General features: G+C 43.3%; 1 protein-coding gene across 1 annotated transcript in view; it reads left to right on the forward strand.

The window, feature by feature from the left end:
- LOC127426481 (interleukin-1 receptor accessory protein-like 1-B) overlaps window positions 1–16,560 on the forward strand; it is a 395,093-nt gene that overhangs the window by 344,975 nt on the left and 33,558 nt on the right. The window contains exon 7 of the mRNA XM_051673334.1: window positions 10,067–10,199. Coding sequence (XP_051529294.1) covers window positions 10,067–10,199 — 133 coding nt within the window. The remainder of the gene's footprint in view (window positions 1–10,066; window positions 10,200–16,560) is intronic.

Consider the following 16,560-nt stretch of genomic DNA (forward strand, 5'->3'; position numbering starts at 1 on the left):
CAAACCCATATCTACACCCATCATTTTAGAAACATCAAATAAATCTCTTATCAAATGGATATTATCAAAAATTGATCTTCCATGTACACAGTAGGACTGACCAGAGTGAATTACTTCCTCCAAAACCCTTCCTAGTCTGGTAGCTAACACTTTTGAGAGCAATTTATAGTCACAGCACAATAAAGATACAGGTCGCCAGTTCTTTATGTCTCTCACATCACCTTTTTTTGGCAAAAGGGTAAGGACCGCTCTTCTATAGCAGCAGAAGTCCTCCGACTAGACTGTCACTGAGAATTGCCCGCAGATCCTCCCCTATCACAGGCCAAAAGGCTTTATAGAACTCAAATGGGATTCCATCTATCCCAGGAGCCTTGCCATTCTCCATAATTTGGAGAACTTCATGCAGTTCTCCCAGGCCTATGGCTTTCTTGAGTGCTGCATTAGGGTCTTCAGAGATCTTTGGCAGCTCTCCAGAAAAAAAAAAAAACTGTTCAACAACCCGATCTTCCTTGTGCTCACAACTATAAAGATTTTCATAAAAACTGATTGCTCTTTTCTGAATTTCAATAGGATCTGATACAAGAGAACCGGTCTCAGAAAATAAAGAATGTATAAAGCGTTTCTGACCGTTCTTTTTTATCTAGACTAAAGAAGAATTTTGACGGCACATACATCTGGTCTATATCTTTAAACCGTGATCGAACTAGCGCCCCCTGTGCTTTCACCCTTTGTTTGTCAGACAAAACAGATTTTTTTTTAAAAAAAGGGATATGTGTTTGATTTCCACTAGACTGTGCTACTTCTTGGAATTTGAGAATTTCATCTTCTAAAACTTTTATAGATTTAATCATATCTTTTGTGACATTGTGAGTGTACTGCTGACATAATTGCTTAATTTGTGTTTTACCAAACTCCCACCATTTCTGCAAAGACTGAAACTGAGCTTTTTCATTCCTAAAATTTCCCCCAAAAAATGTTAATGTATCTTTAAAATGTGCGTCACCTAGTAAATTTGTATTAAAATGCCAATAAGCACTTTTTGGCTTCACAGAGTTTAAAGTTACTGTACATATGACAAGACTGTGATCTGAGAACCCAACTGGGGTTATGAAACATTTCTTAAAAAAACTAAGATGATGTTTAAAACTATAAAATCTATCTAGTCTTGCTAATGACAATATGCTGTCACGGGCATGTGCCCATATGTACTGCCTTAAGTTCCCATTTAAACTCCTCCATACATCACATAAATCATTTGTTTCAATCAACTGAATGAGTCGTTTTCGAGAAAGCAAATGTGGTTCTACATGATTTCTGTCCATATTATTTTCGACACAATTAAAGTCTCCACCCAGAAATAAATGCTCTTCACCATTACATTTATCCGAAGTTACACACAGAGTATCTAAAAACACCATTCGTTCTGCTGGTAGGGTTGGGGCATACACACAGATAAAAACAAAGATATGGTTCTCAAACTGGGCTCGAATCTTTAGCAGTCTACCTTTCACAACCTCTTCCATCTCACAGAGATAGGAATAAAACTATTTGAAAATAAAATGGCAACACCTCCACTAAGTGAGGTTTTATGACTTAAAAAAGAGAGACCTTTAAATTCTTTAACCCATTCAATAGCATTTGTTATATCACTGTGTGTTTCCTTCAAAAATAAAACATCAAGTTGCTTTTGATTCATGATTTCATATATTGCTGTACGTTTTATACAGTCTCTAGCTCCATTTACATTCAGGGATGCAATACAAACGTCATCCATGTGAAAGTAAAAAACTAAACCATAAAGAAAAAAGCAGCCAATAAGGGCCAACAATAATTCAGTTATTGTTGGAGTTTTTGGTCACAAATTTTTTCAAACGATATACCTCCCTGTTTGTGAAACATCCCTCACTCATTCAAATTCTAGTATTTTCCACAAACCATTTGATGTCTGGAAAATTATCAACAACATGCACCCCCCTCAGATTTTTTGACAGTTTTAAAAACTTCTTGATTTCCTCAGTATTATAATCTTGACATGTCCATTCATTCTGGGAACAACTAGAAGCACTGGAATCAGAAAAATCACTCTCATTGCTGTTATCATCAACATCAGACTCCTTTTTATTTTCTGTCTTTCTAGCTTGTTTTGATTCTGAAACCTTGTCATTCTTTTTCCTCTTTAAGGGTGCTTTGAAAATGGCCTGATCTATATCCATCATTAAATTATCACTTAGATTGACACTCTCTGAAGGAGACTTTGTGTCAGACATTACACTGACATGTGAAAAATCCATGTTCTCATCAGGTTTGTTAAACTTGGACTCATCTCTGACAATTAAAGGGATAACTAAATCATTCTCCCCATTATTTTCAACTATGGCCTGATTCACCTCTTCTGTCTGTGAATGAGGCATTACATCATTTAAGACACTAGTGGATGGCCTGGGTTCAGTTTGGGTTGGTTCAGGAACATTATCTGTTCCTCCATCCCTGACTTGCACACCGTTTTCACCTGAGACATCTTGTTGCATGTTTGTACCATTATTATCTGGACAAGCACGAACTAAATACCCAGTTTTGCCACAGCCAAAACACTTCATCACATCAGTACTTACAAAGACAGTAATCAAAGTCATCAACTTTGAATTTGAAATTCAATTTCAGTTCAGTTCTGTTATCTTTCAGGATCATGTAAGTAAATCTCCTGAAAGATTCTACATGCTTAATCAAGTCCGATTTACTACAGAGAGTGATTTTTTTTTTTTTTTTTTTCATAGGACTGACTACCTTTCCAAAGTGTGACAGTTCTTTTGTTAACATTTCGTCTTTAATAAATGGCGGAACGTTAGACAAAGTGACTTTCTTAGCAGGGGTAGAAAGGGGAAGCACTGGGGTAAACAAACCACTAATTACTACTCCTTTCTCCACTACTTCATTTGCTTTCTCAAATGAATTCAAAAACAAAACAATAGTGTTGTTCATTTTTGATGCCACTAAAATACATTCATGGCCAACAACTTCCCCAGTGGCCAAAATACACTCTTCCACATTCACCACGGACACCACTTTCACTCCGTGGCGCCGTGTGAGAGAATCTAAACTAGCGTTTGTGTTTTGGGCTGTCATGCTTCCCAGTGATACGCTGGCTGCCAATGCCCAAAAAACTCCTCAAGGGAAACCACTCGATACACCACAGATAATAAAACTCAAAAAAAAAAAAGAAAAAAAAAAAAGAAAAAAATAGAAAAGAATTGAAATAGAAAGTAATTGTTTTTGCCACAGTGGGCATAAACCACTCGCACTCACCACATGCTCCTCACACTCGCTCAACAGACGCTCACGCATGCGCAGAGAGAGAGAGAGTGAGAGAGAGTGAGAGAGAGAGTGAGAGACAGCGAGAGAGAGAGTGAGAGAGCGTGAGAGAGAGAGTGAGAGAGAGCAAGAGAGAGAGTGAGAGAGAGAGAGAGAGAGTGAGAGAGCGAGAGGGAGAGAGAGAGTGCGAGAGAGTAAGAGAGAGAGTGAGAGAGAGCAAGAGAGAGAGTGAGAGAGCGTGAGAGAGAGAGTGAGAGAGAGCGAGAGGGAGAGAGCGAGTGAGAGAGTGAGAGAGAGAGTGAGAGAGAGCAAGAGAGAGAGTGAGAGAGAGCGAGAGAGAGCAAGAGAGAGAGAGAGAGAGAGAGCGTGAGAGAGAGCGAGAGGGAGAGAGAGTGAGAGGGAGCAAGAGAGAGAGCGAGAGAGAGAGAGAGTGCGAGAGAGAGCGAGAGAGAGAGCGAGAGAGAGAGTGAGAGCGAGAGAGAAAGAGAGAGAGAGAGAGAGAGAGAGTGAGAGAGAGCGAGAGGGAGAGAGAGTGAGAGAGAGAGAGCAAAAGAGAGAGTGAGAGAGAGAGAGAGAGAGAGAGGGAGAGAGAGTGAGAGAGAGTGAGAGAGAGCAAAAGAGAGAGTGAGAGAGAGAGAGTGAGAGAGAGCGAGAGGGAGAGACAGTGAGAGAGAGCAAAAGAGAGAGAGTGAGAGAGAGAGAGAGAGAGAGAGAGTGAGAGGGAGAGAGAGAGAGAGCAAAAGAGAGAGTGAGAGAGAGAGAGAGAGAGAGAGGGAGAGAGAGTGAGAGAGAGTGAGAGAGAGCAAAAGAGAGAGTGAGAGAGAGAGAGTGAGAGAGAGCGAGAGGGAGAGAGAGTGAGAGAGAGCAAAAGAGAGAGAGTGAGAGAGATAGAGAGAGAGAGAGAGAGTGAGAGGGAGAGAGAGAGAGAGAGAGTGAGAGAGAGCAAAAGAGAGAGTGAGAGAGAGAGAGAGAGAGAGAGAGAGAGAGAGAGAGAGAGAGAGAGAGTGAGCAGCCATCACACAGTAAGTCTCCACTCGTGGAAGCAATTAAACAAAGCCCCTTTGGCCCATTTTCTCACTGTAGCTCCAGGCAGCGGATCAAGTCTCCATCATTTTTGAAGGATTTTCAGGGATACAGGAGTGTCATTTTCTGTCTGCATCTCAGCATTACTGTGTCTCTCACAGACTCGATCGATTCCAAACACAAAGGCCGATTGTCCAGTGAAGAGGACGACAGCAATAAAAATCCTCTGTTCTGAAGCCCTCAAGAGCAGTGGGATTGTGGTGGTCTTGTTCTGGTGGGCCGTGGACATTTGAGTCGGTCTGTGAATCCACAGCAGACAGAATGACAAACTCTGTTCTGATTTGAGCTTCTCTCTTTCTTCACTGTCATCTGTGTGTTTCTTAGTAATTGCTTTCGCCCAACACACAGCACTCAGGTCAGCATTCATTCTTTACATGACTGGTTACTGTGACTTCAGTTTCAAAGTCTGCTACATTGCAAGTTAATTCAGAGATGAAAGTGCAAAGAGTAGAGCCCAGAGTTGATTTTTGACATTTCTTTAGATGGCCATGCTTGAGGTGTTTAAGTGTTTAAAAGATGTTTAAACTGTCTTAAGAACTACAGTCAGGACAAGCAGCTGTGCAGCATATTCAACCAGTTGAAAAGACCAGAATTGCTCATTCATTCATTCATTCATTCATTGTTAAGTGGTTTATTCACTGTAGGTCAGCAACCCTGTAACCCTAAAAAGCATTATGAAGGCACAAATACTCAACAGTGGTTTAATGAGTGGAGCAGCTTTCAGACGTGTAGATGATCCGCTCTGCTGGATGTGAGTGAATAGAGTTCAACACAGACAAAACACAATTAACACGCCACAGAGACCCGATTAACTACAACACACTGCCTCCAATTCATAAACAAACACATCACATGCACCATGACTGCCACTGTTTCATGTGTGATCATTTGTTATTTGTCAATAATTAGTAAATTACAAATATTTATCATGTAATCTGAAGTGTGAAAGAGTGGGTGAAACATGTTTTATTATGATGTGTTATATAAACTGTTTATACTGTGTGTGTGTGTGTGTGTGATGTGTTTGTGTGTGTGTGTGTGTGTGTGTGTGTGTGTGTGTGTGTGTGTGTGTATTCACTACTGGTCAAAAGTTTTGAAACACTTATTCTTTATTTTATTTATTTTTCTTCATATTTTAGAATAATAGTAAAGTCATCAAAACTATGGAATAACATAAATGGAAGTATGGGAATTATGTCAGACTCGATAAATCAAAATAAATCCAAACTGTGTTATATTTGAGCATCTTCAAAGTAGTGACCCTTTGTCTAGAATTTGCAGACATGTACTCTTGACATTTTCTCAAGCAACTTCTTGAGGTATCACCCTGGGATGCTTTTTAAACAGTATTGAAGGAGTTCCCATCTATGTTGGGCACTTATTGGCTGCTTTTCTTTATTATTTGGTCCAAGTCATCAATTTCAAAAACTTAAATGTTAGTTTTATAATGAAATAAATTAATATGGAGCACAATTATATTTTTGTCTACAAAACTAATTTCAAACTTTTAAGCATACGCCTTCAGATCAAAAGATTTTTAAGATCATGAGAAACATTTCAGTCAAGTGTTTCAAAACGTTTGACCGGTAGTGTGTGTGTGTGTGTGTGTGTGTATGTATATATATATATATATATATATATATATATATATATATATATATATATATATATATATATAATTACATATACAGTATAAACACATGTACATATCCTTCTATGAAATCCTTTTCCACCTCATTCTGGTATGGAGAGAATAAATGATACTTAAGCAAACATGCAGTGGGGCCCACAAGTTATAGACCACTTGTGGAAATGCTTCAATTTAAAAAAAAATTTAGTAAGTCATTTTTATTTGTATAGCTCTTCTCACAGTAAAAGTTGCTTCAAAGCAGCTTCACAGAAAATGATGCCTTAATGTCTTAAAGCCCCCAGTCAACAGCTTATAAATTAATTGGTCAGCAAAACAATGAGTGAAAAGTTGAATAGATAATTTTAGAATGTCTTAATATTTTTGCTAAGCCTGATTAGCATGTTCTCTAGCATGATTTAAGAATGTCCCAAGGAGCATCTTGTGTATTTTAAAGTTTATTTTTATTTTATTTTTATTTTTTTTTTTGCTAAATAATAAAACTTTATTTCTGTCTGTCTTTGCTTGATGAGATTCTTTAGAGCAGCAGACATCAGATGCATGGCTGCATTCAAACAGATGCTCACCTGCTGCCAAATGCCCGTCAAACTAAAATATATTATAACCATATCAGAACAAAATAACAACTATATCAGAACAGTATCTAACATCTCCTTCATTAGATCTAGTTCTGCAGGTCCTGCTGAGTTGTTTGGCATCAGATGCAGTTGTGACTGTGTACGGTCAATCAAAAAAACTGTAGATTTTCTCCTAATTATCGCATATCAAATGTAGATTCTTGTTTTTTTTGGATCGGTCTTGTGAAAGATGGCGCTGCAGTGACCTCCAGTGGCCTGATGATGAAACTGCTTCATTATTTCTTGATTGATGTGTTTCTCAGGGATGTGCTCATGAATTCTCTCATAGACTTTCAAGAGTTTTATCAGGACTGTGTTCATTTTCAGATTCAGAGACAGAACAGGAGAATGTCTTCATAAAAGTTCATGGTCATTTAGGGAGATTTATTCACTTGAGTATTTAGAGCATTTCTGACTAATCTGACAGAATAATTCAGCAAAATATCACTGGCCTGCTGTGTGTGTGTGTGTGTGTGTGTGTGTGTGTGTGTGTGTGTGTGTGTGTGTGTGTGTGTGTTAGGGATTGGACGGCTACTGATTTTTAATAGTTACGCCCATTAGTCAAGATTAATTCGACAAGTAAATTCGACTAGTTATCCCCCTCCCCATCACCAACTCCCCTACTCGCATAATAATACAAAAAAAAAAAAAAAAAAAAAAAAACAACAACAAAATTATTTTTAAACATGGCTAGATGTATTCAGGCATTAAATAGCAAACTAGGCTGTGCCTGGGGTCCTATAGGTTACCATGGAAATGTATGTAGTAGTTTGACGCCTGAGGGGGAAATTATGACCGACATTCTGAGCGTTGTTTTGGATGTGAACAAATCGGATTGAATAAACATCAACCATTACATTATCTTAGAGGTCTGCACAGGCCTTAAAAATAAACAAAAAAACTCAACTTGAATCGTACCCAAGACCAGGTGGCCGAAATCCCTCACTGGGTTTATAATTCTCCTAGCAAGTACTGTTGCAAAAGGCGTTTTTTTTATGTAAGCATCATAGCCAACATTTGTAACAGTATTGTAACAGTAAACAAACACAGTTTTAATGTGGCACTGCAGCTCCTCAGAACAACAGAGCAGAACAAAAAAAAATAAATACTTAACATTGGCTTACCGTTTATCAAGTGCTGAAACTTTATTTGGTGCAGACCAATCTGGAATAATGTGAAACAATGTAACAGTCACATAAAGTCCCCCTAACACTAACCCAGCCTGAACTTGTTCAAACATTGAATCTTTGTGACACCTGTGCTAAAAACAATCTTGCAGCATAACGAATGAAACAGAACGCATGTGTCTCAATGTGCTTTTTTGAAAGTTCTCTTTAACTTGACACAGTGTTTAAAAATGTGCCGGTTCAGGGGTCTGGGTATCTCAGTGAGTATTGACACTGACTATCACCCCTGGAGTCGCGAGTTCGAATCCAGAGTGTGCTGAGTGACTCCAGCCAGGTCTCCTAAGCAACCAAATTGGCCCGGTTGCTAGGGAGGGTAGAGTCACATGGGGTAATCTCCTCGTGGTCGTGATTAGTGGTTCTCGCTCTTGATGGGGTGCGTGGTAAGTTGTGCATGGATCATGGAGAGTAGCATGAGCCTCCACATGCTGTGAGTCTCTGGGGTGTCATGCACAACGAGTCACATGATAAGATGCGTGGATTGACAGGTAACAGTAAAGAGTGTGCTGCCCTTAAAGGCGCAGTACCCAATTCTACCTGTTACATTGGCCCGAAACCTGACGGGTTCTCGGGTCCCGTCGGACCCGGGTCAGGTTGCAGACCTCTATGTTATCTCCTCATAATTACATTTTTATTAGAAGTGTGCAACAACAGGTAGTCATACGTCGAGATGTAACATAGTTAAAAGTTAACACATTAAGTGTCTGAACATATTAAGCTTAGTCTGGACGACCTGTTGCTATTGGCTGTTCCCCTTCCTCTTGCAGCTGCTTGTTCAGATGTTATGGGTGGACACAGGATCAAGCATGCAGGCGATAAGGGGGATGGATTCCGTCATGGGACTTCTAAACATTTGGCGAAACGAATTCTTGAAGGAGTGAACAGTAGCCTGGTCATATGTTGCAACACACAAGTTGACAATGGGAATTAATTCCATCAGGTCAAACTTGAATGGCTTTTTTAAACTATTGCAGATTTATATATATATATATATATATATATATATATATATATATATATATATATATATATATATATATATAAGGAGGTAACATCAACCAGGTCAGACGTCACAACACACAAAGTCATGCTGATCATGTTGAGTGCCTTTTTAAATGTTTTTGCTTAGCGCTGGTATTTCTGTAATATTTGAAAGCCAATTTATATATATTGCAGGTTACCATAGCATGTGTGTCATCTTTATCAAAGTACATTTGAGCCACTTCACTTTTTAAGTGCAGAACCACCGGGCTGCACACCCGCTGTATTTCCTACAGATGCAGGGTGTGTGTGTGTGTGTATATATATATATATATATATATATATTGGTGACTTCACCTCTACAATGTTCTTGCAAAAGTCTCTTTGTAGCTGCTTCTGTTTGTCCAGAGAGACCAAATAAGAAAAGCGTTGCAAACCCAATTTAGACTGCCTTTCTGCTGGAAATAATAAAGAATAAAATGTTGTTTTTACACATAATAAATAGACATCTGGGAAATTATTATGTATGAGAGGGTGTTAAAATACATCTCTGCTGCTTTAAACTCTGCATGCTTGGATTATGAGTGAAGCAGTTTAAGATTATTAAATAACTAATTTAACTTGTGCCAGAGCTGAAACATTGCACTCATTGATCTCATTGTTCTTTATTTGTATTTTTAATTTTTATATTTATTTCCGTGTTGATTGTTTTGCATCATACTTTCTGAAGAGGTTGCTCCAAGAAAGTTTTACAGGGAAAATGAAAACCAAGAAGTCTGGAACAGTCTTTGTGTTCAATGAACATCAATGAACGAAATCAACCAGTAACACAGAAACGGGTTATTTGGAATATTCAATTCAATGTATTTGTTTAGCGCTTTTCACAATGCATGTTGTTCCTAAGCAGATTTACAGAAAACTGAGTCTTACAAACCTCTCGGATGTTTCAATAGTTGAGGAAGGAACCCTGAGAGGAACCAAGACCGTCTTCCTCAAGCTGACACATATTAAACAACAATCCTGATATTAACTATCCATATAATATTTATTTTAATATTAATGTGTAATGTATGAGTCCTTTTTTAGACCTCTGTAGAGATACAGGATTTGTTTGGAGGAGAATCAGTCACTATTCGGCTGCTATAAATTATAACAGACATTAGATGTTCGTGATCTCTTCAATCTCTGCTACTGTTTTCAGTATTTCAATGGAGAATGTCAACTCTTGTAATGTGTGTTTGCAGGCAGCGCTGTGAATCTTACCTGTCGAGCGTTCTTCGGCTACAGTGGTGATGCGAGTCCACTCATCTACTGGATGAAGGGAGAGAAGTTTATCGAGGATCTGGACGAAAGTCGAATCAGAGAAAGTGACATTAAGTAAGACACTGAACTCATTGATACAAGTTCTTAATTTACTGAGAAGATACAAATCCCTAACCCACAGAACCAAATATGCTTTGTGTAATTCATAAAATTACATCTTCTTCTTCTTATATTTAATTATAAAAGTGTTATTCTTTTATTCTTACAAGATAAATCTGATTATGTGTTGTCAACTGTGAATTGATCTCCCTCATAATCCATACATATTATTAAACAAGCAAACAACAAAAAAGCTACAAATATAATAAGAAATAAACAACAACAGTGTGACTTCTTGACAGCACAATAGTAGTCCTGGGTGATGTGGCTGCAAAAATGAGCTATATCTTGATATTTTACAGACTTTTGGACATATATCTCCATAATTATTTATTTGCTCTGAAATGACTTAAAATGTTTTTTTTTTTTTTTTTTTTTTAATCAGAGACACCATCATTTCGACCAAACAGACATTCTAGCTGAGTAGACTCAAAATATTGAATGCATGAAGTAAAAATCTAATAAAAAAAAAATTATGAAGGAGTGGTTTCCACCATTTTTCAATTAATGAACACAAGGAAAATTAATATTGAATATTTTTTTTTTTTTATATGCACAAATATACAACAATACAGTAATAAAATTCAACCTCTTATTCGGAGCCCGCGAAAGTGATGAGCTTTCGAGCGCAGCATCGGAGAGCGGGCTCGTCCAGTCGGACACGGAAGCCTCAGCTGGGCTCCTCCCTTCGGGTGCGGTTGCCCGGCCACAGGCTGAAGTGGAGATGATGACATGCTTTCCCGGACAGCCGTTAGCGTCGGGCTAGAATGGAACTCTACTCTCTCCTGAACCCTCACGGCTCGATGATTGGTTCCTGGGCTCGCGGCGCCGCTCAAAGCCACGCCCTGCCCCCATTCCCAGAAGTGCATGAAGAGCTGACAAGGTCGTGGGAGGCACTTTTTACTGCCCGGTCCCAGACTTTCAGCTTCCCCGCCCTCACTACCCTCGATGGTGGGGTGGCCAAGGGCTATTCGGCAATCCCCCCGGTGGATAAAGGCGCTCGCGGTGCACCTATGCCCACAGAGCACCGCCACCTGGCGCGGGTGCTCAAAGCTCCCGTCCAAGGCCTGTAGGTTTACGTCGTCTCTGATGGCCAAGGCCTATGGTGCCGCTGGACAAGCCACCTCCGCCCTGCACGCCATGACTCTCCTGCAAGTCCGCCAAGGCGCTAAAGGAACTGCACGAGGGTAGTTCAGTTTTTGACTTTGCCCAGCAGTTCTCGACGGTGAAGCATCAGAGGGAGGCTATCCGGCATATCCTGCCCCGGCACGGCTCAAGATCCTGCACCCAATCTGCTCGTCGCCAAGGGCGTCCCCCTGCGGTGACTGCACTGGCTCTGCCGCAGCCTGCCCCTTTGGCCCGGCCCTGGCATGGAGCCCACTGCAGGAAGGAGCCGCCACCCGTCTCGTGGCCGCCAAGAACCTGTGAAAGGCTTCAAAGTGCCCCTGAGATGGGCGACCCAGGGACGACGAAACCGCTCTTGAGCTGGTAAGCAGACCACTACATCCCCCGGTCGAGGGCCAGGAGGAGAATCTTTTTGTTACCTTTGCATTTAATTGCGCTGCATGCCCAAGTGGCTGCAGTACCCAAGAGTTCAGCAAGAGCGGTTTCCTTGTTCCCTGGGTCACGTATCCGGTGTGCACGCCGTCATCACGACCACCGTCCACCACTCTCTTTGGCAGGTTTGGCGCTCCAGCGGTGGTCTTCCCGCCCCTGAGCGCACAGCTGTGGCACAAATCCGCCCCTGATATGACAGTCTCCATGGGTCACGAGGGCAGGCCTCTTCCTCCCCCGTCCCAGGCTGTTTCAGGGGTGGTCATAAGGAGCCAGGTAAGTACTTCGATGTCCCTGAACTCAGCACAGCCACGACATGGTGTGGCACCTCGAGTTCCGCCCAGCCACGAGGCCCCATCCGCCAGTACGTCCGATGAGATTGTCCCTTTGGTCCCCCTCGTGCGGAGCTTGGATGTGTGGCTTGCGCTTTCCAATCCGTTGCGATGGCTGGTCCGGACCATCCAACTTGGATACGCGATTAAGTTCGCCAGGCGTCCGCCCAGGTTCAGCGGTATCCACTTCACCTTGGTGAAGGACGAAAACGCTGCTACCTTCCACGCGGAGATCGCCACCCTCCTACGGAAGGCTGCAATAGAAACTGTCCTTCCAGCCAAGATGAAGAAGGGGATTTACAGCCCCTACTTCATCGTACCGGAAAAAGGCGGTGGGTTGCGGCCAATCTTGGACCTGCGAGTACTGAACCGGGCTTTACACAGACTCCCATTCAAGATGCTGATGCAAAAACGCATTCTGGCGAGCGTCCGGAATCAAGATTGCTTCGCGGCGGTAGACCTGAAGGACGCATACATCCACGTCTCGATTCTGCCTCAACACAGACCCTTCCTGTGGTTTGCATTCGAGGGTCAGGCGTATCAGTACAAGGTCCTCCCTTTCGGCCTGTCCTTGTCCCCTCGCGTCTACACGAAGATCGCAGAGGCAGCTCTTGCCCCGTTAAGGGAAGTGGGCATTTGCATTCTCAACTATCTTGACGATTGGCTAATCCTAGCTCACTCTCGGGACATGTTGTGTGCACACAGGGACTTGGTGCTCTCACACCTCAACTAATTAGGGCTTCGGGTCAGCTGGGAAAAGAGCAAGCTCCTCTTCCTCAGTTTGGAGTTGGACTCAGTCTCTTTGACAGCATGCCTCATCAACGAGCACGCACAGTAGGTGCTGGTCTGTTCGAAGGCATTCAAACAGAAAACAGCGGTTCCACTGAAACTCTTTCAGAGGCTCCTGTGGCATATGGCATCAGTGGTGGCCACCCCACTCGGGTTGATGCATATGAGACCGGTTCAGCACTGGCTTCAGACTCGAGTCCCGAGATTGGCATGGTGCCGCGGGACACATCGCATGGTCATCACGCCGGTCTGTCACCGTCTTTTCAGCCCTTGGACCGACCTCTCATTTCTATGAACAAATGTTTCCCTAGAGCAGCTCTCCAGGCACGTCGTGGTCACGACAGACGCCTCCAAAACGGGCTGGGGCACTGTTTGCAATGGGCACGCAGCCGCCGGCTTATGGACAGTCCCGTGGCTGCATTGGCATATCAACTGCCTCGAGTTGTTGGCAATTCTGCTCGCCCTGCGGAGGTTCCAGCCGTTGATCCAGGGCAAGCACGGACAGACAACACGACAACGGTAGCATATGTCAACCACCAAGGCCGTCTGTGCTCTCGTTGTATGTCACAACTCGCCCGCTGTCTCCTCCTCTGGAGTCAGCAGCACTTCAAGTCGCTGCGAGCCACTCACATCCCGGGCGACCTCAACACTACAGCAGACGCACTGTCACGGCAGGTTACCCTCAGGGGAGAGTGGAGACTCCACCCTCAGGTGGTCCAGCTGATCTGGAGCCAATTCGGACAGGTACAGGTAGACCTGTCCGCCTCCCAAGAATCCTCCCACTGTTCACTCTGGTACGCCCTGACCGAGGCACCCCTCGGCATAGATGTGCTGGCACACAGCTGGCCTCCTGGCCTACACAAATATGCGTTTCCCCCAGTGAGCCTACTTGCACAGACCCTGTGCAAGGTCAGGGAGGACAAGGAGCAGGTCATCCTGGTAGCACCCTACTGGCCCACCCAGAAGTGGTTCTCGGACCTCACGCTCCTCGCTACAGCCCCCCTGGTGAATTCAACTGAGGAAGGACCTTCTTTCTCAGGGATGGGGCACCATCTGGCACCCACGACCAGACCTCTGAAATCTCCATGTCTGGCTCCTGGACAGGACGTGGAAGACCTAAGTGGTCACGATCACTCAGTCTAGGGTCCCCTCTATGAGGCGCCTGTATGCCTTTAAGTGGCGTCTGTTCGCTAAGTGGTGTTCTTCCCAACGGGAAGATCCCCAGAGATGCGCAGTCGGATCGGTGCTTTCCTTCCTGCAGGAGAGGTTGGAAGGGCAGCTGTCCCCTTCCACCTTGAAGATGTATGTTGCTGCTATAGCAGCACACCACGTCACAGTGGACGGTAAGTCCTTAGGGAAGCACGATCTGATCATCAGGTTCCTGAGAGGCACCAGGAGGCTGAATCCCTCCAGACCATGCCTCGTTCCCTCATGGGATCGCTCTGTAGTTCTTCAGGGTCTACAGAGAGCCCCATTTGAACCTTTGCAGTCAGCTGAGCTTAAGGCACTCTCCTTGAAGACTGCCCTCCTGACTGCACTCACTTCCATCAAGAGGGTAGGAGACCTGCAAGCATTCTCTGTCAGCGAAACGTGCCTGGAGTTCGGTCCGGGCTACTCTCACGTGATCCTGAGACCCCGACCGGGCTATGTGCCCAAGGTTCCCACGACCCCTTTTAGGGACCAGGAGCAGGCAGACCCAGCCGTGTCGTTGCTGTGTCCGGTGCGTGCTTTACGCATCTATTTGGATCGCACGCAGAGCTTAGGGTCTCTGAGCAGCTCTTTGTCTGCTTTGTTGCACAGCGGAAAGGAAGTGCTGTCTCCAAGCAGAGGATCGCCCACTGGCTAATTGACGCCATAGCTATGGCATATCATGCCCAGGACGTGCCGCCCCTGGTAGGGCTAGGAGCCCATTCTACCAGGGGTATAGTGGCCTCCTGGGCCCTGGCCAGGGGTGCCTCTCTAACAGACATTTGCAGAGCAGTGGGCTGGGCAACACCCAACACCTTTGCAAGGTTCTACAACCTCCGGGTGGAACCGGTTTTGTCCCAGGTAGTGGCACGCAATACAAGCGGATAAGCCCGGGATAGCCGGCCGGGTGTATCGCTTGCACATAGCGCTTTTCACCTCCTCTGAGATGAAGACGTGCGCCATTAATTTCCAGTAGTGTTTACAAACTATGTTCCCTGGTTGACTTCCTCCGAGCCCTGTGGCAGTCGAGTTTTCAGAGAGACTCGCTGCCGGCCCAGTACACATGCTAACTAAGAGCCCTGTTCTGGGGTAGGTGCTCCGCATGTGGTGGTTCCCTGTAAGGTAACCCCATGCGATGTATATCTTCCGCTTATTCGTTTCCCCGTTGGCAAACTGCATCTTCCTTGGGCAGAGCCCCCTCTGCCACAGTCTCCATGTTTGTAGTAACTCCTCCCCCGTTGGGTAGGATCTACCATGAGACTTTCCACATGGTCGGCAAGACCATGTGACGTATTTTCCACTTAAATATCCCCCCCTCTCTTTGGGCGAGGTGTGGTCTCCACGGTGTCCTCCCCTTGGGAGGGACACCCCCCGACTAGACCTGGCAGCCCAGTCGGATAATCCCCCTTGTTTTTTAGGGAGTGGAAAAAAAGTAGGGGAAAAGAGGCCACGACTTGGTTAGCCTGTCTCTATCTTTTGGGCAGTCAACTTGTCCCCAAAGGGCCGTTTGACACTCATAACTATGTTGGGGGAGGTTACGTGTCGGCCTGGTGCGCTGGCACGAGGCACACAGTGGTCTGCCCATCTTTGTTTATTAAGAGATTTGAGTCAGAAGTACCACAAGCACTATCTCTGTCTGATCTGATGTAAATATGTGATTTGATTCGAAGGACCTGAAAAAATTTTTCAGTTAGACAAAGACTCAAGACCTGCGTATGTGTAACGATGGATTAGGACTTTTGTTTGTCCATTTGATATTGAATTGTTTGATGCAGAATATCAAATATCTACTAATAATATTGTTTTATAATCACTCTACAGAATCATAGTTTGGTGCATTTATTTTTATTCAGATTGATTTACCAAACAATTTAACCCAAGGTGACTACCAAATTTAAAAAGCATCAACTCAAAATCTGACCATCAGAATGAAGCAAGAGCTCTCAATTAGTATTTCTGTGTCTATCCGTTCATAATCATAATCTCACTCCCTGCACTTAATCTGTAAATGCTGTGTTGGGTGTTTGTCATCAGTTTGTTAAATCAAATCCTGAGGCCAGTTTTTGATTTTCTGTCACCCGAGAAACTGATACTGACATGAAATACATATACATTTGAAGTACATATAAAATAGTAAAAAAAAACAAAAAAGGAAAAAGAAAAAAATCAGAGAAGATGAAATTAGATTTTTTTTGGAATATAATACAATTTAAATGGGACCAAATCTAAATGGGAATCAAATCAAATCACTTTTATTGTCACACAGCCATATACACAAGTGCAATGGTGTGTGAAATTCTTGGGTGCAGTTCCGATCAACATAGCAGTCGTGACAGTGATGAGACATATACCAATTACAATAACATCAAATTAACACAGCACAATTTAAAGTCTAATATACACATAATTACACACAACACAATATACAAATAATAACATACACTGTACAGTAT

This window comes from Myxocyprinus asiaticus, chromosome 35, assembly GCF_019703515.2.
Source record: "Myxocyprinus asiaticus isolate MX2 ecotype Aquarium Trade chromosome 35, UBuf_Myxa_2, whole genome shotgun sequence".
In the NCBI taxonomy this organism is placed as follows: Eukaryota; Metazoa; Chordata; class Actinopteri; order Cypriniformes; family Catostomidae; genus Myxocyprinus; species Myxocyprinus asiaticus.